This window comes from Carya illinoinensis, chromosome 1 (genome assembly GCF_018687715.1).
Source record: "Carya illinoinensis cultivar Pawnee chromosome 1, C.illinoinensisPawnee_v1, whole genome shotgun sequence".
Taxonomy (NCBI): Eukaryota; Viridiplantae; Streptophyta; class Magnoliopsida; order Fagales; family Juglandaceae; genus Carya; species Carya illinoinensis.
The window spans coordinates 8551722-8577868 of NC_056752.1; the positions used below are offsets into that span (position 1 = coordinate 8551722).

The 26147-nt window shown below is 34.4% G+C and overlaps 2 protein-coding genes across 4 annotated transcripts; both read right to left on the bottom strand.

The window, feature by feature from the left end:
- Positions 1 to 2333: 2333 nt before the first annotated feature.
- LOC122309383 (F-box protein At4g00755-like) lies at positions 2334 to 7162 on the bottom strand. Of its 3 annotated transcripts, none has more exons than XM_043122868.1 (6): positions 7052 to 7162; positions 6553 to 6737; positions 5765 to 6184; positions 5493 to 5665; positions 3939 to 4057; positions 2334 to 2885 (listed from the first exon to the last, which is right to left on the bottom strand). In XM_043122868.1, the coding sequence occupies exons 2-6, from the start codon at positions 6677 to 6679 to the stop codon at positions 2627 to 2629; spliced, it is 1098 nt and encodes a 365-aa protein (XP_042978802.1). In that variant the 5' UTR covers positions 6680 to 6737; positions 7052 to 7162; the 3' UTR covers positions 2334 to 2626. The 3 variants fall into 3 exon arrangements, with proteins under 3 accessions (XP_042978802.1, XP_042978795.1, XP_042978811.1); XM_043122861.1 differs by lacking the exon at positions 7052 to 7162 and adding an exon at positions 6896 to 7041; XM_043122877.1 differs by lacking the exon at positions 7052 to 7162 and adding an exon at positions 6955 to 7019.
- A 3155-nt stretch (positions 7163 to 10317) lies between these two features.
- Positions 10318 to 12767, bottom strand: LOC122309402 (F-box protein PP2-A13-like). Its single transcript, XM_043122887.1, has 3 exons — positions 11946 to 12767; positions 11671 to 11789; positions 10318 to 10955 (listed from the first exon to the last, which is right to left on the bottom strand). The coding sequence occupies exons 1-3, from the start codon at positions 12255 to 12257 to the stop codon at positions 10532 to 10534; spliced, it is 855 nt and encodes a 284-aa protein (XP_042978821.1). The 5' UTR covers positions 12258 to 12767; the 3' UTR covers positions 10318 to 10531.
- Positions 12768 to 26147: the final 13380 nt, after the last annotated feature.

Here is a 26147-nt window from a genome sequence, read left to right on the forward strand (position 1 = left end):
TTGCATAAGACCTCAATTATGGTGGAGAAACCTTTACAGAATCAATATCCATAAAAGTATAAAAAACAAAATTTATAAGCTTTATCTAAATGTAGGTAACCTAAATCTAGGTGTAGGCAAACTTAACTTGTCCACAACATAAATTTCAATAAGATGTGAAGGAAGCTAAGCTATAGATAAGGATAATGATAGGCTTATTATTTTCTATCGTCCATTTGCTATTCTATAGTGTATTTAAAACTTTGTATTATTATTTTCTTTTAAATATTTTTTTAACATTATTAAACATCAAGAAAAAAATTAAAAAAAAAAAAAATACAACTTTACTAATAGTCATTTCCTTAACCATTAAGTAATAATAATAATATATTTTTTTTAATTTTAAAAAAAGTGAATAATAAATAAGTAGTGAGAAATAATAAGCCTATCATTATCTGACGCAAACAAACCCCCAACCAACATGTTTTTGTCTATGAAAATGTGAGCAATCTGAAAATGTATTTGGACAACAAGATCTATAATGTCACTCCAACATTCAAAGTATTTTCGTGTGGTTATGTATCATTTCGAAACCAATTAACCCCATGTATAGAGTCAATCTCAATTACTAGATCTTGGATCTCAATTAACCAGCTCGTAAAGCAAATAACTCTCCAAACAAATAATTATAGACTAAAGAATCTCTATAATCATTTGTCTCAAATATTTTCTACAATCAATGAAGACATAAATACAACGTTTCTACTCTATAATATTTAATTATGATAAATGATATTAGCAGTTTTAAAATGTGCAAGTCTCACACATTTTCTTAAAAAAAAAAAAAGTAAGTAAATTTAGAACTTACCTAATGAAATCATCTATTTAATAGTAGACTTCAATTTTTTAAAGAGAGCGCGTGCGCGGGTCTTGCAAGAGTCCTATATCTAGTATTATATCCACAGTATAAGCCTAGCATTTAATACTACAAAGTCTACATATTCAGTACATGTATTTCCTAGTTCTAGAAGAATGTTTGACATTTATAGTTAATTGTAGCTATATATGTTGACCCGTTCGGAGTCCAAGAGATTGGGTCTCTTACTTACTATAAAATATATGTTTCTTCTTCGATCTAGAGTGTTTGTTTGTTTGTTATTCAATTGGGTAGGTTCAAAAGAATGAATAATTTTTTGGGTTGGCATGATTTTACGCATCTGTTTCATATAATGGATAGTTGGGATATTGGACTGTATGACATGATATTCTTTCCATTCACATTCACATGGCTTCAATGTCCTCTTCGCATGGGTTGAAAACTTCTCTTTCATGGGTTGAAAACTCCAATGTCTCTTTTCTTTTCAACAACCATGAGGTTTGTGTATCCACTAGTTCACAAAGGTTCTAGTTCTCGATGAATGCAGGAAGGTCTTCTCCCTATCACGCAATTCTGCCACTTCCTTACTGCACAACATCTTAATATTATTAATCATCTTATTAAATATAATCATTTTATCATCCTTTTTACCTTTTATCAAATAAACGTAAACTTCGTTTTTGGCGAAAAAAAAGAAAAATAAGTAATATTAGATATAATTTTAGGATGTGTAAACTCTGCACACTCTATTTAAGAAGAAGTAAAATAGAGTGACGCTGGAGCCAAACGATAAAGACATAAAGTTGGAACAATAATTAAGCAAATCTACACTAATGCCGGGCTGAAGCGAGCCTTATTAAGTTACTCAGATGTTATATCCCAGCCCGAACCTGTCTCTCAGCCCATTAGCATGTCTCTCAGCCCATTAGCATGACTTCTATTAGATATGTTCTACACACCGACTTAAAAATAAAATTTAAAAAAAATATATGAAAAAAATACAAATTGCATCATTTAATTATTATAAATTTTATATTTTACGTTTTTAAAATTATAAAAATTGACATGGCGATTGCCAATGAGACGAAGAATTAGTGCCTGTGAGCTAAATTCCATAAGAGGGCCCACTTTTGAGAATTTGGAAACCAAAGCATTTTTGAAGAGAAGCGTACAAATGCAAGATTGGTTCAGCTCATCTCAAAGGCTTGGAAGTGAAGATAAATCGATATCTGTTTCTATTTACTGTATATTTGTAAAAGGTACTATTTTTTCCAACGAATTTAAAGTTATTAAGTAGAAGACGGACTCTAAGAGACAGAAATTGACAATGTATATACTATCTAAAACCATTTCTTTTTTTGGAAAATCTGAAGACATTCATGTCAGTCAGACAGATCGAAAGTTGGGAACTAAAGATTTACTAAATAACATAGATAAAAGCTCAGGGAGAGGGAGGGTGGGGAAGAAAAGACAAACATGAAACAACTTCATCCTCTTTTCTATACCAGTGATTCAGTGAAACATAAGCTGGAGATCATTGTCCACTAGACAGACTATAGACATATGATACGAAATCCAAGTTGCCTTGAGTTCATTAATTAGATCACCACTCTTAGAATAAAGCAATACTTACAAATTTTGAAGATAAACAGGGATGAACCGTATACATCTCCTGATAGAATAGACTGACAAGGAGGAGAGGACTTTCAACATAATTCTCCATATGAAAGGATGGTGAGGGGGAGACATACAACAACTTCAGAGAAGATTTTATTCTTCCTCTTCGCTCATTTCAATCTCATCGATATCATCGACCAAGTTTCCTTGCAATATAGTAGGAATAGACAAAATATGCTGGAAATATGTGCGACGTCTCTGAAAGTGATCAGCTGAAGGTATGCTTGGTTGGGTTTGAAACTTGACCAACGTGTTATGCTTAATCTTCAAGACAAATTTCCCAGATGGCTCAAGAATCTCTACACCAAATGTTGGAGATAACGGCCGCCCCATAACTTGAACATAAGACATGCTGCAATGTGCAATAAAGTGCATCAAACTATGAACGACATAAAACTGGAGAGGGAACGAAAGCTGGATTTACAAGTTGAACCGAGCACACAACGTAAAAAATAGCATAGCAATGCTAAAATAACCATTATAACAGCATCAAAGTTTGGTCAGTACACTTCTTTCCACAATTTAATATTCCACAGAATGATAGCCAAGCAATACCGAAAGATAAGAAGTGCAGGAAATTTTTTGGCTGCTTCAAGGGAGCCAGGCTTTCAAATACAAACTGAATTTTGAATAGAATGAACAATGCTGTTATTTTTTCCATAAATCCTTTTATACAAGACAATGATGTTAAGTTCCCCCATCTGAGAACAATTAACTAAACTACCTAATAATTGATAACAAGAACAATTCCATCCTTATCACAAGCCATACCAGAGATAAGCTTGCAATAATCTTATCCTCCTACTTAATCTAAACAACTTAAATTGTCATACCGAAAACGAAAGCGGTAAATAAAATAACAGTGCAGTAAAAATACCAGTAAACGTTGTGGAGGGTGAGCTAAAATGAGCATGTGTATCACAGAAAGTAACAGAACCTAGTTTTAGATATATACCAGTCAAGCTAGTCTCTAGTCATTCTGACAAAAGCTTAGGCTAATAAAATGTTATACATGAAAGTAAAAACAAAAATAAGGAGTAAAATCATATTTCTAAAAGCACGGTTAGTACTAAACTAGGCAGTAAACTTGGGATAGTAAGAGCACTGATCTTGTAGTCCATCCTCTCCCACCTCTGCTTTGTATATCCTGTAATGTCTCATCCTTCTCTCTCCAGGGTAACCTGTCCCCTTGTTACCCATTCACACAAATGTTGTGTATGGACCAAAAGCAACAAGATAATATACAACACTTATCTAAAAGAATTTAAGCCGATACATGGTGGTTTACATAACAGCTTATTAGCACTGGAGGAGAATTAGCATTTCATGGTAGCGAGTCCTCCATATATACTGCAAACAAATATTAAAAAAAAGTTGTGAAAAAAAAGTAACATATGAAACAAACCGTGTAGAGAGTGAGCCAGCCATTTCTTGTCTCTGAACCCTACCCTGCAGCTCGATCTGCAAAATTCCACCAACACAAAGAACAGGTTCTGGAAGCTTGAACTTCAGCAAGCAACTTTCCTGTTTATGAGGAAGTCATTTAAGTCAGTCATTTATTTCTCAACATGTATAATATCAAGAAAAATATAATAGCAGTATCAACAGGAAAACAATAGCATTCAGACAGTGATCGGCTAAAAACTATTAGAATAAAGAAAATACTAAATTGGAAGAAAGAGTGATAATGAACTTTGTTACCAGCCTGTAATCATAGCCTGTTTGCTTCTATATTATCTCGGATCTGTCCACTTTCTAAAATGAAAATTGATTCTTAAATTCTGGAAAAGAACGAGATGGAACTTTTCATAAAAAGTGGCAGTTACCATGGAAGGATTCTTAACATGGCTTTCATGGCTGGAGAACAACATTTGCTTCTGATCAAATAGTAAAATCTTTCATCACTCAAAAATCTGTTCATAAAACCCATTATGTCTCTTATGAGTTGATTTTCACGTTGGTTTGTTAACTGGGGTTCTTCCATGCACATAAACTCAAACACAAACAAACCTGTATTCAAATAGACGATTTACAGAAGCATGTATTCCAGCATCAATGTCAGTAAATTAAGGGAATTTCTTTTACCAACCCCATTTTGTTCAGATGCTGTATTTTTCCTGTTTTGTGTTGTAGATTGTGAATGCTCAGAGATCAGATCTCTCAGAGCAGGAATACTGATGCAGCCCTTACATCCTATGCAATATTCTAGTAACTGCGTAAGATAGCTATTGGCTGAGGGGAATATGTTTATACGAGCAAAAATCAGGGTGATTTAAATTGCTTGGTTAGTCAAGCTTTTGCAGAGAGGAATACGTAACATATGTGCAAAATCAGGTTGATACAATCCATCCATTGCTGACGTTCCTGCTGAGAGGGTGGGTGGTCATTTGATAGCTCATTTTTGGGCTGTTGTCAAATCCAGCTTTCTTCAATTGACTTCAGGTTCTCAATGCAACAAAGGGGTTTTGGGATTAGTGGTCCACATCTAAAGTTGCAGCTACAATTGATTAATCATGCCTGCTTTCAAATTTTCTGTTTAGTGTCAATATTAAATAAGTATGAACGGTGTTTCATATAGACTGGCTTGATAGGCTGCTGTTCACAGCCCCATTGGGTTGAAACCTCTGTCATGCTCCACCTTCCATGATCAGCTGTCTGCTCTGTTCTTCAGTGGAAGAAGAGACACGAGAAGCTCAAAAAAGTTTATGCCATCGTGGAAGGCAGAGCATAATAAAGAAATAGATAGTCATCCTAAAATCAAAGGAAATGCAGCGTTTCTTTTGTGGGCAAAGCACATTGCATTTTGAGCTAAGTGTTGACAGAGCAACACCTACAAAAGATTGCAGTTCAGTTTCTCAATGGTTTTGATGAAACAGACGCACCTAATCCCTAACAATTCCCTCACCTCAGAAACAAATCGAAATTGTAGAAACATTAAAATAAATAAATAAAAAAAGACCTGAGCCATCGGAAATTCTTGTGAAGTATAGGTCCATATGAATTTTTCGTAGGCAGAAACGGGGTACGAGTCACTCAGGAGATCATTTCCTACACCCATGGGGCCCTTGGGATGGCCCATTCGAAATCGCACAGCTTCGACCAAATATAGGGGCGAACCCGATTGAAAGTAAGCTGGGGCAAATTAACAAATCACATCATTGTCAATAGATGTTTAAAAGGTCAAAACAAACTGGAAGAGTGCAAAGTTCACGGAAAAGCTTCACATTATACCTAGGAAAGGGCGTATATTGATTTCTGTAATGACACAAAATTCATCAGCCAGTTTGTATGTTAGTCTCTCGGTCACCACAGGATTACTTTGTCCTCTACTCAACCAGTATGAAACTCTCCGTGCAACAATATCCGCTGGTTGAAGAGTATTATTGATGCTTTCCTCTGGATAATTATCAGTGCTCGATACACTAATTGGTTGCAAAATGCAGTCCCTAACAATAGATGATGTACAAGCTCGAGCTAAAAGAGAATAGGCCCTATCATCCCTTTCCAGAGATTCCCGTTCTTTTGAATAGCTAGATCCAGCTTCTACAAGCTCTTTTGTACTGACTTTATTCAATCCAAAAACATGGGACACTCTAGATAACTGAGGAAACATTCTCAAACATAATTGCTTCCAAAGACCATTTACAATCACTGCAGATCATCAAGAGTTCAAACCTATCAGTTCAAAAGCATCAATTCCGAGCCAGCAATGAACACTGAACTTCCAGAGTTCTTGAACTACTAAATTGACAGACACAACGACTGAAAGGAGTCTTAACATATCGATTAAAGTATCTCTCAGCATGAGCTAAATATAACATAACATAACACGGTGTTAAACCAGAACCTATTTTACTTCAAATGGTTCCATTTAGTATATTTGCAGATAAAACTACTAGAACTGAACAGAATAACCTATTTAAATGATTTTGGATGGTAAAGCAACGGGGATTGTTTACAATATAAACAATGAGTCTACCATATTTAGAAATGCAGGCATTTAAGTGTTTTTAGCTCACCAAAATTTCGCCAAGACCGTGAAACAGAACTAGCGCGGAGAAGATCAGATGGATCTTCCAAATACGTTAGAATCTTCAACGATATGTCGCGGTCGAGTCGATCCAAGAAATCCATACAAGCTTCCATGTCAAGAAACTACTCCAAAAGATATGCAACACCCAGTTGTTTGTTCAGACTTCAAAACCTGAGTCAGTATTGTACAAGACAATTTATCAGATGTTACAGTGGTAAGTTGAACACCCCCCCTTTCTCTCCCTCTTCTCTCTCTTCTTTAAAAAAAAAAAATGAAAATGACAATCAAAGTTCAAAAGAATTTCAATTCCCCAATCAAAACCACTAAACTTCATTGCAAACCGTTATCCGTATGATACTGTAAAATAACACAGTTAGCAAATTCTCACTAGTTCAGGAAAAAACCAGATTTCGGGAAAGAGAGAAAAACAAACGAAAGGAAAAGGCTTAAAAGTTCTGCAGAAAAATGAGGTGCCAGAAACTTACAACTTCACAAGACCATATCTTTCGGGGAAAAACAAAAAACTTCTTAATTTCGGAATGCGAGATGGAACAAATCAAATACTTCGTGCACACGTCTCATTAACTCATAAATTTACGTAGTGAAGTCATTGATAGATGGTAAAATTAATTTTATTATAAAATAGATTTAATATATTATATAAAATTATATTAATTTAGTTTTATTAAATTTATTTATGATTGAACACTTCTTATTCAAAAATAGTTAAAGTAAGATGTAAATCACAGAATAACATATCTTATATGATATGTTAAATTGTAAATATTATCTTTTTGTAATCTTTTCACATGACATAAAATACTTAGAAAATATCCGTGATTCTTTACTTATTTTTAATCATTTACTGTTGTATAGGTAAATAATAAAAAGACTAAAAATAATTTTATTCAATCATTAAACCTTTGCTAACAATATTTAAAAGAAAGTAAATCCAACTCAATTCATCTCAAACTAGTTATTAACGTAACTCTTTACTTTTTCAATTTCTCGTAAAAAATATAAATCCATTTCAACCTCTATCATACATTTTAACTTAAAATTTTAAATTCTTCTTAATTTAAAAAAGTTAAGAGCAGTGCGTGGCATGAGACTGGTCCCAAGAAGAACAAAAAAGTTTTTTTTTTTTTTTTAATATATCTTCATTCATTTTTTTATATTCTTAAATACTTTTTTAAAAAAATTTATAACATTACCAAAATCAATTCCTTAATTATTAAATAAAAAATTAAAAAAAAAAGAAAAAAAATTGTCAGGACTAACTATCGATGACTATCATTTCTAAAAAATAAAAAATCTCATCTCAATGAATTTATAAAATACTATTATCTATAACTCAATTCAACTCATCTCAATATTTAATCACAACTAACTTATAGCTTTTGGAGGTACAAGATTATAAAGTTGGTAGGTTTGAAAAGTGAGATAAGAATTTTTAATTTTAGATGAAAGTTTAAAATATTATTATTTTGAGATTTGAAAAAGTTAAATTAAAATTTAAAAAAATTAAATTATTTATTATATTTTATATAAAAATTTAAAAAATTATAATAATAAAATGAGATTATTTTTTCAGCCACTCTCGTGCCAAATTGGAAGCCTAATTGGATAGCACCTACAAGGTTTTCTTTTTCTTTCCTCGGCTAAAATATTAACCTTGGCTAATAAGATTGGAAAGTTAGTTAAAGCTGCCAGCTTTCTGAGCTACATGACTGTAAAGTTGTAGAAAGAGACTTTCTTTTGAAGTCACAGTCACTGTCAGTCCCCTTAACGCACAAGCTTTGGTTTTCCTTTGGTAAAAAGCTTAGTTGAGAATTAGATATAACTTAAATATCAATCTTATTGGAGAATTCAATAAAATCTTTAGAGGATTAATTTTAATAGTCCAAGGCGTTGATATTGAAATTCAAACCCAAAATCTAATGCATGCTGAATTACATCATAATAACTCAAACACCATTAAGCCAGATTACTTAATGTATAAGTTGTTGGAAGAAGGAAAGAGAGAAACCTCATGATAAAGAGGCACTGCACTTTAACTATAGGAGATGGGTACAATGATGAACTGACTTGTATATTGTTTGTAACAGTGTTCGGAACAAACTTCTACAGAGGGATACATAAATGATAGGGTGGAGATGTCTGCAACAGTGTTTGGCTATGGCTCGTCGCCGAAGGCCATCAGCAGGAAGGTGTTATTGTTAAATCAGAGAGGGAACTTGATTGCTAGCAACTAGCAAGTGTGCTTTTACCCTATTGCTCTCTGCTGCAATTCTTAAAGAGTGATGATATTTACAATCGGTGAGTAAATACAGCATTTATCGTGGTGCCCTTCATATCAGTTGATATGGCAGGCTTTTCATATCAGTGCCGTGCTTAATGTGTCAATATACAAACTTGCAAATGGATTTTTGTGTTCTTAAATGCAATCTATTTGAATTCGTTTGTCTCTCATAAACTTGGGTTTAATCAGAACCAGAAAACTCCATCTTTTAGCCTCTACTTTCATATCTTGGAACTTTTATGCAGACAAAGAATTTGAGACCACCAGCAAAACTTGAAGAAGAGCAGTCCAGACACTGAACAAGAATAATAAAGCCAAGTCCAGTAATGCCAGGCTCAGGCCAGATTTATTAAGCTATTTTAAATCCCAAAATCACACGCAAGAACTGCAATACACTTGTTATGACAACCGCTGACAGGTGGCTTTCAGAATTCAATGTATATGGTTGTCGATACAACTTGTTGACACCTAACTGAAATATCCCTGTTTGTTTCTCACAAAAATTTATGGGTTTGAAGCTTAAAATAAATCCTATAGAGAAATTTGAGTTGCATCCATGATTTTGGACACAGAATTTTGCCGAACACTAAAGATCTAACATGTATAGATAAAGAGTGCAAAGTGGATTTTTCTCCATAAAAGGCTAATGATCTGCAACCGAAAAACAAACTACAAGCAAGGGTGATACAATCACTACAGATAGAGATAACGCACAGCTGCATTTGGATGTTGGGATAAGTTAAATTGAGTTTATTATTTTGTGAATCCCATTAAGATGTGTTTAACTTTTTTACATTGAGAAATATTTAACTTTTTAGGTTGAGATGAGTTTAATTTTTTTTTATGAAAAGTTAAAAAAATAATAAATCTCATCAATAATTGATCTGAAATAAATTGAAATGACTTGAATTGGGTTCAAGTGTTCAACAACCAAACAAAACCATGTAAAATGTTAAACTCCTAGTTATGGACCGGTACTCCCAAAAATAAAAAGAAAAACAAAGCAGAAACAAAAGAACAAGTCCAAAACTGCTAGCCGCTATAAGTATACCACAGAACTCCTAGTTATGGACCGGTACTGAGCGCTGATCAGCAGCATACTTTGACTCATTCTTTATTTCCCATGTACAATATTCAAACTCGACGACCTGAGAGGCACTTGCCTAAGAAACACGAATCATTCTTATTGACCCAACGCCGGCAAAACAATTCCATTCGGCTTTATTCAACGTCCCACAGAAAATTGTCCCTACCTCCTGCTTTCTGCGTCTAAAGCAGGAAATGATTGTTCAAGGTACCAAATGCAGTTCTAGCATTCAAGTGATCCGTTTTAGTTTTATGAGTGGTAAGCAGGAGGAATTTTTTGTTCCTGTTTAAAGGAGGACCCGCTCGGAGACTAGGGAACAAGAATCAGCAAGGGAAATCTATTACATAGATGAAACATCATCATTATATGCTGAACCTCAAATGAATCGAGCATCTTATTATTTGGCCAAAAGCAACTGCAAAAAGCCACATCATAGAGAAGTAAATAAGCACAATTATACAGTGAAAGATCATTACGGGTCCCTCACAAAGTAACCGCAACTTGAAAGTCCTTCCTTGTGGGGCTAACAAGCATCTATTTGGCGGAACACCTCAATATTTTTACAGCTCTCCCTGCCTACAAAAACAATCTAGCCTCTTTCCCCACACTTTTTGGGTATATAAACGCAGAGTCCACACAAAGACCACCTTTGGTGTGAGTGCAATCGATCTGAGTTAAGGAAAAATTGATCTTCATCAATGCATTGGTGTTCCGAACAACAAAGTCTCCAGCATGGTAGTAGAACCAGGTCCCATGATTGTCCAAATAGCTCTGGGACACGGCATGTTGACCATCAGAAGTTGTTAGCTGGAATCTTACAGGTTTTATGTCCCAGCCATGGATGTGCTCGGAATTACAAACCCGACGTCCCATTCTCTTGGAGGACTTCCCAAGCTGGAGTCTGAAAAATAGACCATATGTTCCGGCAGGGAATTGGAACTCAAACTCACCATCTACTTCCAACCACCAGATTTGTTGGAGATAAGCGACTGTCTGGAACCTATATCAAAGATAACATGATAAGTTAAACCATGTCAAGTTCACATAACATGAGGAAACGCTGAGGAGAAAACACGCAACATGAAGAAACAAGAGCATAACACACAAATACTCCAAATCAGCAAAATAAAAGTTAAAGTGAGAAGATGTATATAGTTTGTTCAGCAGTCCAAGAGATGAAAATTAACATGTAGTCAACAACAAGGTAAAACCAGCATCCTTCTCAACTTGAAACCAAAAGATACAACAAACCTGGCAATTCATCTACCATATTTCACATATTGGGAAACATGAGAAGGATCAAATTTGAGAACACACAGATTGTCCCCAATTTTACTTAGTAACTTACTAGAAACAGCCACCAGGGAAGAACTTCTACGCAACATCTAGATCAATGTCAGTAGCAAAGGGATACCAATTCAAAAAGTTGAAAAACCAAAAGCATGAAGAGAACCAAAATCTACATGGCTTCGAAATTATAATATCAGCCTCTGTGGTTAATTTAACGAGTCTCATAAATCTCACGCAAGACATAAATCGAAGGTAAATTTCACTAGCACTAATTATGCTAGGCTGTGAACAAATAAAAACGTTTTAGATCACAGAGCGGCTACTCCAAATTTCACTACAGGAGAGTAACTTTATGATATTATTCCACAAACTATGCAACTGATATGATGAGAAAATCATGTCCTCTTTATTAATTATGATCTTACCTAGATTCCTCAGTCGGAATGTGTTTCCAGTATCTCCGATCATCTATCCCGGTTATCCTTAGAGCCTTCGACGAAATCGCCACACAAACGTCCCCCGTACTTTTTTCCAGCCAAAGTTCCTTCGTAAAACAAAATTCCCAGCAAATCAATAAAATAAGAATATAATGAGAGAGAGAGAGAGAGAGAGAGAGAGAGAGAGAGAGAGAGAGAGAGAGAGAGAGAGAGAGAGAGAGAGAGAGAGAGAGAGAGAGAGAGAGAGAGAGAGAGAGAGGTACCTTTGTGCCATTGTCAAAGGAATTAGGCCTGCAAAGCCTGGCATAGATATCCTTCTTCCCAAACTTCACCAAAGCTTCCTCATAAAAAAATCTCTCCATAATATACAGATAATTGGACGGCAGTTTTGATTCCCATAAAAAATCCGCTGAAGAAGCGCCCCGAAAAGTCCGGTTCAACCGGGCCAATCTGCAAATGTCAGGAGGGTCCAAGTACATCAGAACCAGCGCGACGCAGCTCTCCGGTATATCCTCCAACCTGGGCTTCAACAAATGATCCGTGTCCGACACGCCGACAGACATATTAGCACCCATCTCAAGCCCTAAACCCTGTACCTCCGAATTTGTATCCAAAAAGAAAACTTCTATGCAAATAGATGCAAAACCCAGAACTTGAACTTGGTTCAAAGCTTGAATTTGAACCTGAATTTGTAAATCTTCTGAGAGAGATTAAGGGAGAGAAATGTAACTTCAAACCCAGAATTGCAAGTCAAATTCATGGGGTTTGAACTCACATAAGCTGGGAATTCAAACCGAGGATTTTGGATGAGTTAAGAGTGATTCAAGGCGAGGGTTTGAGCCCAACAAGAATAACCGAAGAACGATATGAGAAAAGCTAAAAGTACAACTATTTTGTCAGATAAAGAAAGGCCCTGAAAAATCAGTACGAACAAATACCATGTGGTGGAAAAGAAAGGAGCAAAGGGTGTTAGAAGTCTGTGTCTGGTGTGTATGAGATGGACACGTACGTTTCTCGGAGACACAGAACGTTCCAGACATGAAAGAAAGATCAAAGATAGTTTTAGAACATCGTTGTTATTAAAGTTGTCACCTGATTCGAGGAGGATTTACGTTCGCTGCCCCAAAATATCAGATTCTTTGAGATTTAATATGCGGTTTTAATCAAAATACTTTTTACATCTAAATTTTTATTTTAGAGAAAATATTTAAAAAATAAACAGTAAATTTTCATATTACTATTTATTCTCTAAATAATTTTTTATTAATATTTTATTCTAATATATAAAATAAATTATTTTTTAAATCATTTATAATTCCTATCATCCTCATATTTGTTATATTTTTAAATGATAATTTTAAAAATAATTTAAATAATTACGAAAATATAAAAAAATAATTTTTAAAATATTATCATACTCACAAAAAAATAATCAATTTTTTTTTTTTTTAAATATTTACAGAGTAATAGTTCAAAATTTAACAAAAAAATATTGAATAGTTGAGTTTATAAATAAAAGTGAGAAAAAAAGTAATAAATAAATAATAGAGAAATATTATTTTAATACAATAGAGAAAGTATATGGAATGAGATGTAAGAAAATTTTAAAATATGAGTAAAATTTAGAAAAAATTTTATTTTTACTTAAATTATAGAAAATTTTATAAAAAATTCAACGTGGATGCTCTAATCACTACTTCTAATCTGTAATTATATTTATTTATTTTTTTAAGAACATCATATTTATTTGAGCAAACCACGGTAAAGAATTCGTCCTTTCAAGCACTAAAGGGAGCATAAGTATTTCTGAAGTAATTTTTACTGAAAATTTATTTTTTATATAAGCGTATTATGACGTAAGATTTTTTATATTAATTATTTTTTTAAATTATAATAAGTTCGACTAACCCATATCTAACAAAGCTCATTTTTATGATATTAATCAAATAAAAAACCACTTTAAATCAGGATTGATTACTTTTGTTGGTATTTAGTTCAGACCGTACTAAGTCGGTTCAAGTTGAATTCTTAACAAATTTGCTGGTTGTGACAAAAAATAATTTAATTAAAGAAATTTATGGCCTCTTTTGATTACTTAATTAAAATAAGATATTTTAAATAATAATAAAATTTTAAATTAAAATAAGATGAAATAATTTATAAAAAAAAATATATTTAAATAATGAGTTGAGATGAGATAGTTTTTACTTTTTAGAATATAAAAAAGGTGTGGGTCTCATAATATTTATAGAGTATTTGAATCTTTGAGATTTTGCATTGTTTAAGTCAGTTTTGTACTGTATATTTAATTTTTTTACTGTTCACATCAATCATGTATTGTTCATTGTCAGCTTTCACTATTTTATACTGTTTATTTAAGTAGATATTTTGAAAACTTAAGAGATGAAATATTACATTTGGATAACCAAAACTACTGTACCATACAGCTCCAAATGACATGAAAATCTGACAAACCAAATTGTGCCTAAGGCTTGGATTGGTTTTATAAATATTTCAAATTATCTCATCTAAATACTATTCAAATATAAACATTTTTTAGTTAGAAATTTTCAACATTTTCATTTAATCATTACCTACTCCTTACAACTTTCACAAATTTTTAAACAAATATATAAAAAATAATTCAACTTCTTCAAATCTTAAAATAAAAATAATATTAAAAAATTATATTCAATCCTATTTTAACTTTATAATTTTTTTATTCAACTTATTCTCTCTTCTTTCTAAAAATTTTATAAAATATCTTGATTCAAACTATTTCACTACCATTCATAAATAATTTTATTATTATTTATAAATTTTTTATCTTATTTTATATCCCCTGTATAACCAAATGAGGCTTAAATCTCTTAGTTATATTTACTAATTTCATATTGGGTTCATCTCGAGTTCTCTAGTTATATTAAAAAAAACATGCTAAGTAGCCCACTGCAAGTTACCACTCAAAGTTACCATTAGTTTATTTATTTCATTTTTTATTTACACTCAAAAGTAATCCCAGTGTATTTGTGTTTTTTTTTAATATTTAAAAAATACAAAAACACAAATACACTAATAATAATTAAAGCGGAAGCACCCATTAAAAATTATCAATGCTACCTTAAAAAAGGTCACAATACTTCCAAAAAAAAAAAAAAGGGTCACAATAGATAGTATGACCGATATAACGTAATTAAGTATGAGTTTAAACACGTTATATCAATTGTACTCTAAATTTGAAAATGAATTTGAACAAAAGTGACTAGGTTAGCAAGAACCCGCTCTCTAAAGATGAGTCCATTCTCCTCGTTGTAGTCTCACCTTTACGACTCCCACCTACCCATCCTCTATTGTATTTATTTATAATAGACTAGCATTATAATTTAATTATTAAGCTCATAATAGGATGTGCCATTTTATAGACACATGGAGGCCCATACTCTCACTCCAATTGAATAGAACTAGTCCATTGAGTTCTATGTGTATTCGACTGGCCTTTTCTTTCTCTTTAAAAAATAAAGAGGCTTAGACTCAAATTGAACATACACAGACAAAGGGATAGGGAGTAGCATTGTTCCATAGAAACAAACTTTCTCTTCTCTTTTACAAGAACTCTAAACCTCCATGGAAAATCCATCATAGTGATTAGATATATGCTTTCTTGTTAATTTTCTTTAAAAATTTGACAAGAGATCTTAGTGATCTCGGATTTATTCAAAATCTAACAAGTGATATTAGAGCCAACTTGTCAGATTTGTGAGGAAATAAGTTTCTGTTTTGTGATTTTTTTTTTTTTTTTTTTTTTTTTTTTTTTTTTTTTTGTATTTGTGTTTTTTTCACCACTCAAGTTCATAGTCTTTTATTTTTGGAGTTCTTGGGTGACCAAAAAATTTGATTTTTGAGTTTATGTTGCCAATGCCGATGTGTAGCTCACTGGAAATGTCAAAAACCACCACTTTTGGTGGCCAAAAATATTTTTTCTATTTTTTTATTCTTTTTTTTTTGACTAAAATGGACTACTGGAGACATGGGAGGACACCAAAAATGTCATCACCTGTGTCTCCTCATCTAGATCGGCCGAAAAAATGGTTTGGTTGGCCGAATTGGTGGCTAGAATAGTGCCCGAAATAGTTGCAGCGCTGGAGTTCTTTTTTGGCTACAGTAACTCAAGTTAGAAGAATTACATATCTGGGTAGGGTTTATAATTGAAGTATTGGGCTTGGTTTAAAATATGAGTCTTTTTCTATTATGGATATAAGGTGTGGATTGGGTTTTTATAATGGTCTAGCACATATGTTTTTAGACCCTTGTCATAAGGGAGTAGTTTTGAGAAAAATAAGTGGCCTGATTGGGCAAAGCCCATACGTATGGGATGAAATATCTTATTTGACTTTGATACACCCATAACCCATTGACATTCGGTTTGACCGAGTTTGACAACTCGATTTGACCAAATTTGACCACCCAGTTTGACCGCTCAATTTGACCGATTATAATAATATTTTATTAAAAAATAGAGAATATTTTTGTTCAAATATAGTATAATAGTACCGTTGTACTATTTTATAATTTTTTTAATATATAATTTTATTGTAGTAATAAAGAATCTTATATGGAGATACTTTTTTGAATGGTTATGTTATTTTGTTGTAATACCGATGGGTTGGATTGGCTATGTACCCACCTCTTGTGGGACTAGTGATAACAAATTATCAGAGTTTTTATTATTGATTATGCTTCCGTTTAATGATATTATACTAAGATCCATACATATGGTGAATTTGCCCTGTCAGCAAATCATTATTTGGTAGGATACTTAGGACGATAAAGATAATAGTTAAGTGATTGGCACTTGGTGGCCTAGTCCCATCCTCTCGATAGCGGGTCATTTTAAGTTCTTGTATTTAATTATTCTGTTTTATCATGCGTAAGAGCCTTTTAATGTATCTTGGGCTCTAGCATAGTCCGTAAGAGTCTATTTTGAATAAGACTCTGGCATGGATATAAGATTGCCTAATTGAGACTTTTATGAGTGCATGTTTCTTGTTCCACATGCATAATAATTTTTTATTATATTCTCCTCAGCTTATAGCAATGCGGCTCTGTCTCTCTCTTTATCTGCCATCAAGAGTCTGACAGGAACCAATTATGAGGATTGGTATGAGTTTCTCACTATTAATTTAGCTATTATGAATTTGGATTTGGCTTTAAGAATCAATGCGCTTGTTGAGCCCACTAGTGAAAATTCTGCAGCTGAAAAGACTCGTTATGAGCAATGGATGTATTCTAATAGGACTTGTCTCATAATTATGAAGTATACTATTGACAAGTCTATCAGGCAGAGCATAACTGATACTGATAATGCTAAAGAATATCTTGATGCTGTTAAGAAGAAATTTACTGAGTTTGACAAGGCAGAAAAGGGAACTATGATGAAACTTCTTACTACCACAACCTATGATGGGGTTAGTGGAGTCCAAGAGCACATCATGAAACTTACTCATTTCTTTAAAAAGCTCAAATGAATGAAAGTTGAGTTAGCAGATAGCTTTCTTGTATGGCAAGTGCTTAAATCTTTGCCACCTCAGTTTGATGCACTTAAGACTACTTATGATGCTCAGAAAGATGAATGGAGTTTGAGTAAAATGATTGCTATTGTAACTCAAGAAGAGGAGATGATGAAAAAGGTCAAGTCTCATGCTGTTTTCATGGTAACTGTTGATAAAGGGAAGAAGAAGTTCTTCAAGAGTAATAATAGCAACTTTCGTAAGATGAAGAAATCTGATAAGCCTCCTCAACAAGCTAGTATGAGTGTTCCAAATGGGCCTAAAAAGGAAGTTTTTAAGGGAAAGTGTAACTTTTGTCATTTGTTTGGGCACAGGAGGATTGATTGTAAGAAATTTATGGCTTTATTAGACAAGAAAGGTACATGTTTACAACTAGTGTGTTTTGAGTCTAATTTAGTCGATGTACCTTCTAATATTTGGTGGCTAGATACTGGTGCAACCATTCACACTACAAATTCTTTGCAAGAACTAAGGAACAACATAAGAACAATTGATACAGAGTTAGTAGTAAATATGGACAATGGGGTGAAGGTTAAAGTTGAACATATTGGTACAGTTAGACTTATTTTGACTTCTAAACATGTTTTGAACTTGTCTAATACTACTTTTATACCTTCCATCAAAAGAAATCTAATCTCTGTTTCTGTTTTGGACAAATGTGGATATGTTTTTCATTTTGGAAATGGAAATGCTACAATCTTTTATGACTATGTTGTAGTTGGTATTGGTACCTTATATGATGGTTTATACATAAAATTGACTTACTTTCTACTTTAGATCCTGCTTCTTCTAGTGTTTCTGTTGTGAATATTGTAGTTGGCTCTAAAAGTACTAGATCCAATAAGAATTCTTCTATGTTTGGCTCAAAAGGTTGGGTCATATTTCTAGAGAAAGAATGAAAAGGTTGATTAAAGATGGCATTCTAGTTGACTTGGATTTTTCTGATTTTGAAACTTGTGTTGCTTGTATCAAAAGGGAAACTTCCAGTGAAAACCAGAAAGTAAAAAATTAGTAGAAGTCAGGATATTCTAGATTTAATTCATACTGATATTTGTGGTACCATTTCACCTGCTGCTTTGGGAAATTATAGATACTTCATTATCTTTATTAATGATTATTTTTGTTATGGTTGTATTGAGCTCATTCGAGAAAAATTAGACTCATTGGAAGCTTTTAAGGCTTTCAAGGCTATTGTGAAATTTCAGAAAAATAAGAAAATCAAAACGGTAAGATCAGATAGAGGATGTGAGTTTTATGGAAGATATGATGAAACTAGTAGAAACTCTAGACCTTTTGCTAGATTTCTTGAGGCATGTGGTATCGAGGCTCAATACAGAATGCCTTGAACTCCTGAACAGAATAGTATTATAGAAAGAAGAAATCGTATTCTTATGGATATGGTGTGGTGTATGCTTAGTCATTCCACTTTGCCTGAATTTTTGTGAGGTGAGGTTTTGACAACTGTTGCATATGTTTTGAATCGAGTGCCAAGTAAATCAGTTTCTAAAACTCCATATGAGTTATGGTCAGATAAGAGGCCTAGTTGCATCCTTTCTGTGTTTGGGGCTATAAAGCGGAAATAAGGCCTTATAATCCTTAGTAGAAGAAACTTGATGCTAAGACCATTACTGATTATTTTGTTGGCTATTGTGTGGGATCAAGAGACTCTAGATTCTATTGCCCTTCTAATGTTATTAGAATTATTGAATCTGATCGAGTCATTTTCTTTGAGGATGTTAGTGACAATGGGAGTTCAGCGCCACGTGAAGTTGTATTTAGGGAGAATCGTGTTGTTATACCTATTTAGGTTACTTCCCCATCAGTAGCTGCACCACCAGGAATAGAGGGAACTAGTACTGTTGTCCAAGACCAGGTTGATGACATTATAGATGATATTGATACGAGAACAGATGATATTGTTTTGAGGAGATCACAGAGAAGTCGTAGACCAGCAATTTCTGACAATTATATTGTCTATTTGCAGGAGCATGAATTTAATATTGGTATGTCTCTTGATCCAGACTCTTTTAAAGAGGTCATTGATAGTCCTCAATCTTTGTATTGGATGGATGCTATGCATGATGAGACATCAATGTGTCGAAATAGTGTATGGGACTTAGTTGAACTACCATGTGGTTATAGGCCAATTGGTTGCAAATGAGTTTTTAAGACCAAGTATAATTTTGAAGGTCAAGTAGAAAGGTATAAAGCTAGGCTTGTTGCTAAGAGCTTTAACCAAAGAGAATGCATTGATTATAAAGACACTTTCTCATCCGTCTCTACCAAAGATTCTTTTCGGATTATTATGGCATTGGTGGCTAATTTTGATTTTGAGCTGCATCAAATGGATGTCAAGACAAATTTTCTTAATGGACATCTATTTGAGGATGCGTACATGATGCAACTAGATGGTTTTCAAGTGGAAGGAAAGGAACACATGGTATATAAACTTAATAAGTCAATTTATAGGCTTAAGTAGGCATCAAGACAATGGTACCTGAAGTTTGATGATATTGTTACCTCTTGTGGTTTCAAGGAAAATCTTGTTGATCAATTCATATATTTAAGGATCGGTGAGAGTAAGTATATCTTTCTTGTTCTTTTATGTTGATGATATATTATTCAGCACAAATGATATTGAGCTTCTGTTTGAGACAAAACACATGCTGTCATCTCATTTTGATATGAAAGATCTTGGTGAGACCTCTTATGTTTTAGGTATCCAAATTTTTCGTGAGGGAACTAAAGGCATTCTTGGATTGTCTCAAAAAACCTACATTGATCAAGTTCTGAGTAGGTTTAATATGCATTCATGTTCTCTTAAGAAAGCACCTATTGTAAAATGTGATAAGTTTTCTAAGTCTCAATGCCCTCAAGATGATAATGAGAGGACTCAAATGTAAACGGTTCCCTATTCATTAGTTATGGATAGTTTGATGTATGCTCAAGTATGTACACGACCTAATATTGCTTATGTTGTTGGTGTACTTGGAAGATACTTGAGTGATCCTGGTTTGGCTTACAGGAAAGCTGCAAAGAAAGTACTTAGGTACTTTCAAGGCACTAAAGATCTAATACTTACATATCGGCGATCTGACATTCTTGATATAGCTGGATATTCTGATGCCGATTTTGCAGGTTGTTTAGATAACAGGAAATTCACTTATAGTTATGTTTTTATGATGACAGGAGGAGCTGTTTCTTGGAAAAGTGTCAAACAGACACTTATAGCTTCCTCTACAATGGAGGCAGAGTATTTAGCTTGTTATGAGGCTACATATCAGGCTATATGATTGCGGAACTTTATCTTGGGGTTAGGTGTTGTGAACACTATTTCGAGGACGCTGAAGATATTTTGTAACAATTCTGCAACAGTTGCTTTCTCTCGAAACACTAGGAGCTTTTCTCGTTTCAAACATATTGATATTAAGTATTTGTTTGTTAGAGAGAAAATAGCCGAGTCTTGTATTTGTGTTGAGCATGTTTCCACAAAACACATATTAGCTGACTCACTAACTAAATGTTTAGCTCCAAAACTATTTCAATAGCATGTGACTCATTTGAGATTGTTAAAGTCTTTTGTTGTATTTAGTTAGTGGGAGTTTTGCGATCATTGACTATTTGGTTATATTGTTTATGCTCATATTTTGTTGTAAATATATCTTTGTCAATGCATACCTGAGTCACAGGCATTTTGGATAGGGCGTATTTTATGTATTGAGACATTTTGATTAGTTTCGTGCTTGAGTCAAGCACATTTTGGACAAGGTGATTGTTTATGTAATGAGACATTATGTTTGATCCCATGCCTAAGTCATGTGCATTTTGGACAAGACATACTTTATGTATTGAGACATATTGATTAGTCTCGTGTCTAAATCACGCGCACTGTGGACAAGTCTTATTATCTATCAGAGATAATCTATTTAGTCTATGCCTGAGTCAGGTGGTTGTGAGTATAAGTTTGGTGTCATATATTCTATCGATATTGTCACTAGACTAGGTGTTGCAACTATATTTTGGACAAAGCTTATTGCTTTAAAGACATTCATATTTGCCTCTGGGGCTTCTTATGGAAACGGGTGTTTGTCACTCTTTTAATTATTTCCATAATGCACTTGCATCTCATTGGCCTAAGTTACATGATTGCAATTATTAGTCATGTGTCGTATGCCCTGTCGGTGTATCGTTCACTAGCTTGTACTTGAAGGCACATTTTAAACAAGGTTTTCGATTTTGAGATGCATGTTTGTGTTTACGCTGTGATTAACTATAATGTTATCCAAGTGGGAGATTGTTGTATTTATTTATAATGGACTAGCATTATAATTTAATCATTGAGCTCATAATGAGATGAGCCATTTTATAGACACATGGAAGCCCCTACTCTCACCGCAATTGAATAGAACTAGCCCATTGAGTTCTATGTGTGTTCGGCTGGCTCTGTTCTCGTCTCTTTAAAAAATAAGGGGGTTTAGACATGAATTGAACATACACATACAAAGGGGCAGGGAGTAGCATTACTCCATAGAAACAAACTTTCTCTTTTATTTTACAAGAACTCTAAAGCTCCATGAAAAATCCATCACGAGTGATTAGAGGTATGTTTTCTTGTTAATTTTCTTCATAGATTTGACAAGAGATATTGGTGATCTCGGATTTTGTTCAAAATCCAACATCCTCATCCCTTCCCACTTAATCTGCAAAAATGACCTAAATTTTTCCCCATTAATTATTCTACCTAACCTTTCAGTAACTTTCATTTCCACCTTTTCCCTAACCCTCGCTTTTTCTCTTCTAAATTTTCCTCTAACCCTCACTTTTTCCATGAACCCTCACTTTCTCCCTCTTCCAAAAAATGGAAAAAAGCAAGTCAAATCTAGATCTCCTTATTGATCAAATGAAAGCCTTGACGTGGAATGATATCACTCTGGTCCTAGCTTATGAACCTACGGTAAGGATCTCCAATCATGCCCTCGTTGGTAAGTTGGTTTTTGCAAAAGCTCTTAATAAACACATATTTCACTCTACATTCCGTGCGGTTTGGAGTTTTGTTTAGGGGCTCACTATAAAAGGTCTAGGGGTAAAACACTTTCCTCTTTACTTTTCCTTCTCCACTTGAAAACTTAAGAGTCTTTCATCAAAGACCTTGGAATTTCGAGGGTATCATTTGGTATTAAAGGAATGGCCCCCAAGTTTAAGCCTCCAAGAGATAGACCTTACTTATTCAGCATTTTGGATACAAATTCATGGATTACCCTTGGGGATGATGACTGAAAATAATGCAAAGAAGATAGGAAGGGTCTTAAGAAGTTTTGTTGATGTTGATCCATTGTATCTCCCCCACTTGTGTGCAAGACAATTTTTCAGGATCAGAGTTGAGATCAACACGGAAAAACCTCTCTTCAAAGGGTTCACAATGCCATGAGTCAACAAGGGTCCTGCAAAAATCACGTTCAAATATAAATGCTTATCAAAATTTTGTTATGGCTGCGGAAGGTTAGGTCACTTACAGCAGACTTGTCCTATCTACATTAACTCAGTTGAAGAGCCTTGGTTTGGTCATTAGATGAGGTCTGAACCTTTGGAACAAAGAGGCATGGCAAGACTTGAAGAGCCACAAAGAGAACAACCTCAAATTGTCCCAAACATGATGCATGTTCAACCAATCCCCTCAACTCTGCTTCCTATCAGAATTAGAGAGCCTGTTTAACATTCCACACCCATCAGTTCACAACCCTTAGCGGAGACAAGAAAGAAGGTCCCAGTTAAAAACCTTGGAAAAGGTAAAGCTGTCATCATAAACTTTGAAGGTGGTGGAAGCAAGAAGGAATTTTGCATCAAACAACTCTTTCCTGATGCAATTTGCAGCAACAAGCCAGTCCTTCAAGACAATACTATTCACCAAGCTATTAGTCAACCCTCAAAGTCCAGCCTTTCTCTAAGTGGCAGCAATCCTAATCACCCGGCAAAAGGGATAGAGACTTTTATCAGAAGTAGCCAAAACATCTCCATCATTAATCAGGTCTCTCTACTCCCAGCGATTTGGATACCAGAGGATCCCCCTTTAGCCTTACAAGTGTCCTTTTCGAGGACAACTTCTCTAGTTCCTCAGACTGCTATGTAGTCACCCTTAACTCAAGGGGTACCTCTTGTCTCAAATCTCCCCTTCATCCTGTCGACCCAGCCAACCAAACCACATCCCTTTCCAGATGAAACATTAGTTGAGCCCAACCCCGCCACTTCCTTTCTTAAACAAATCATATCCCAACTCAAAAATAAAGATGGGCCTAACGAATTTTCCAAACCCAAGCATAACATCTCTACGTTGGTCAGCCTATTAGGTAAGGCTTGTATAGCCTTTAATCAAATTAGCCACACCTGACACCGCTCGAAGACCCCACTGAAACTCAATCTCATACCAAAAACAAAATGTCTCCCCCAATTCCTACCCCCTCTAATCTCTCCTGTGAACCTACAAAAAAGAGAAAGGAATTTCTTAATGAGAAAAGTAATCCCCATTTTCCAAACAAAAAAGTTTTTCTTAGTGCAAAGGTACCAGTTGTTAATATGAAAGATGCTGAAGATGATACTGGGAGTTTTGATATAAACAAGGAGGGACAATAACCAGAAGCAGTTCTACCAAATATCGAGGCCTCAAGGAAGATTAAAGTGGACAAAGTTCAAAGAAAACCAAGGAACAACACCAATATTATTCGGTATGCTCCCTACCAGAATCAAGTAGGCATATAGTAATAAAGCCTAGACCCAAACCATGAATCTCTTCCCCATGAATCCAACTACTGAGGTGGCAGGGTGCTTACTGCCACCCAAGAACCCATGAAGCACTTATCTTGGAATTGCTTAGGTATTGCCCGGGATCGTGCAATTCTGTCTCTTAGGGCAAATATTAGGTATTATAATCTTAATGTTATTTTCTTTTCTAAAACTTTATTACCTAGTAATGATACCATTAGCTTGGTTAATTGGTTGGGTTTCATGCCGCTTCGACTGGAAAATTTTGGGGGAGGGGGCTTTTGATGCTATATCGACCGGGAGTTGATATAAAAATTGTAAATATTTCTAATAATGTTATCTCTATTTTAGTGTATTCTCATCTCTTCCATATGCCATGGCTTCTTAATATGATTTACTGTCCTGCTCCATATAGAAAAAAGCAAATCTTTTGGGAACACCTTAACCATATAACCAATTTGTTTAATGGGCCTTCTTTAGCCATAGAGGACTTCGATTATATCTTATCAAAGGTTGAAAATTTTGGTGGTAAACCTGTTGCCCAATCCTCTCGTCTTCGAGGTCTCTATCTCTTCATGAAAAGATTCGGTTTAGTGGACCTTATGCCTTTTGGCCCCAAGTTCACTTGGACAAACAATAGGCACGGTCCTTCCTTGATCAAATAAAGACTTGATAAAGGAGTTGCTAACATTTCTTAGCTGAATCTATTCCCCCAATCCTCTCTTACCACCCTCACTCGTGTCACCTTTGATCTTGCTCCCATTCTCCTCGATACTTCAAACAAGGATAGTCATCCTAAATCTTTCAAATTTGAAGAATTTTGGCTAAGGGATCATTCTATTTTCAAAATTATAAAAGATGCTTGGAGTTCTTCAATTGTTTTGACCCCCTCCTTTATCCTTTCCAAAAAACTCAAAGCTACAAAGAAAGCTCTCCGTTTTTGGAATAAAAATATTTTTGTTCATATCCAATCTCAAATCAAACATCTTACAGAGACTCTCTCTTCCCTTCAAGAGAAAGATATCATCTGTCACTCTAGTTCCTTAGAGTCTGATTTAAAGGAGAACATCAATGAATTGCTTTGTAGAGAAGAAACCCTTTGGAAGCAAAAATCTTGGGTCACTTGGCTTACAACTACGGATTTAAACACCAAATTTTTTCATGCTTCTACTTCCATAAGACATAGAGCTAACAACAATGAGTGTCTCAAATTGGGTAGAAATCAATGGACTACTAATAAATCTGTCATTGTCACTAGAATCCAAGACCACTTCAAAGAAGCTTACTCTTCTTCCCACCCGACCCCGGTAAAAGGTATTGAAAATATTTTTCCCACAAAAATCATTTCTAGGGATAATGACTTCTTGTGCAAAATCCCCACGGATGAGGATATCACTTTGATAGTGAAAAAAACTCTCGTCCTCTAAAGCCCCTGGCTTGGATAGTTTCATAGGTCTATTCTACAAAATCTTTTGGGAAGTCATCAAAGTTGACGTGATTGCGGCCATTAAAAGCTTTTTTTATCCATGGCAAACTCCTCAAAAGAGTTATACCATACCAATCTCGTCCTTATTCCTAAAACCGATAATCCAAATGATATCAATCAATTCAAGCCTGTTAGCCTTTCCAGCGTGTGCTATAAAATTATAGCTAAAATTCTTACTAATAGGCTCATAAGCATCCTCTCAAACATTATCTCCCCTTACCAAACAACTTTTGTCCCGGGTCGCCATATTCATGAAAATACCATTTTGGCTCAGGAGATTTTCTACACAATGAAAAAATCAAATGGCCGTGTTGGCCAAATAGCTATCAAAATTGACATGACAAAAGCTTTTGATTATATGGAATAGGCTTTCATTCTCTCTGTTCTACATCACGCAGGTCAGTAGTTAATGGATCAATTGGATCGATGAATGTATTTTGACTATGTCTTACTCTATGATAATTAATGGAACCCCTCATGGCTTCTTCGTACCTTAAAAGGCCTTCGAGAATGTGACTCTCTATCTCTCTTCCTTTTCATTCTGGGCATGGAAGTCCTCTCCAGAATTATTATCCAAAATGAGCATCTTCACCACATTAGAGGGATAAAATTGTCAAGAGGAGGTCTTTCCACTTCTCATCTCCTTTTTGCTAATG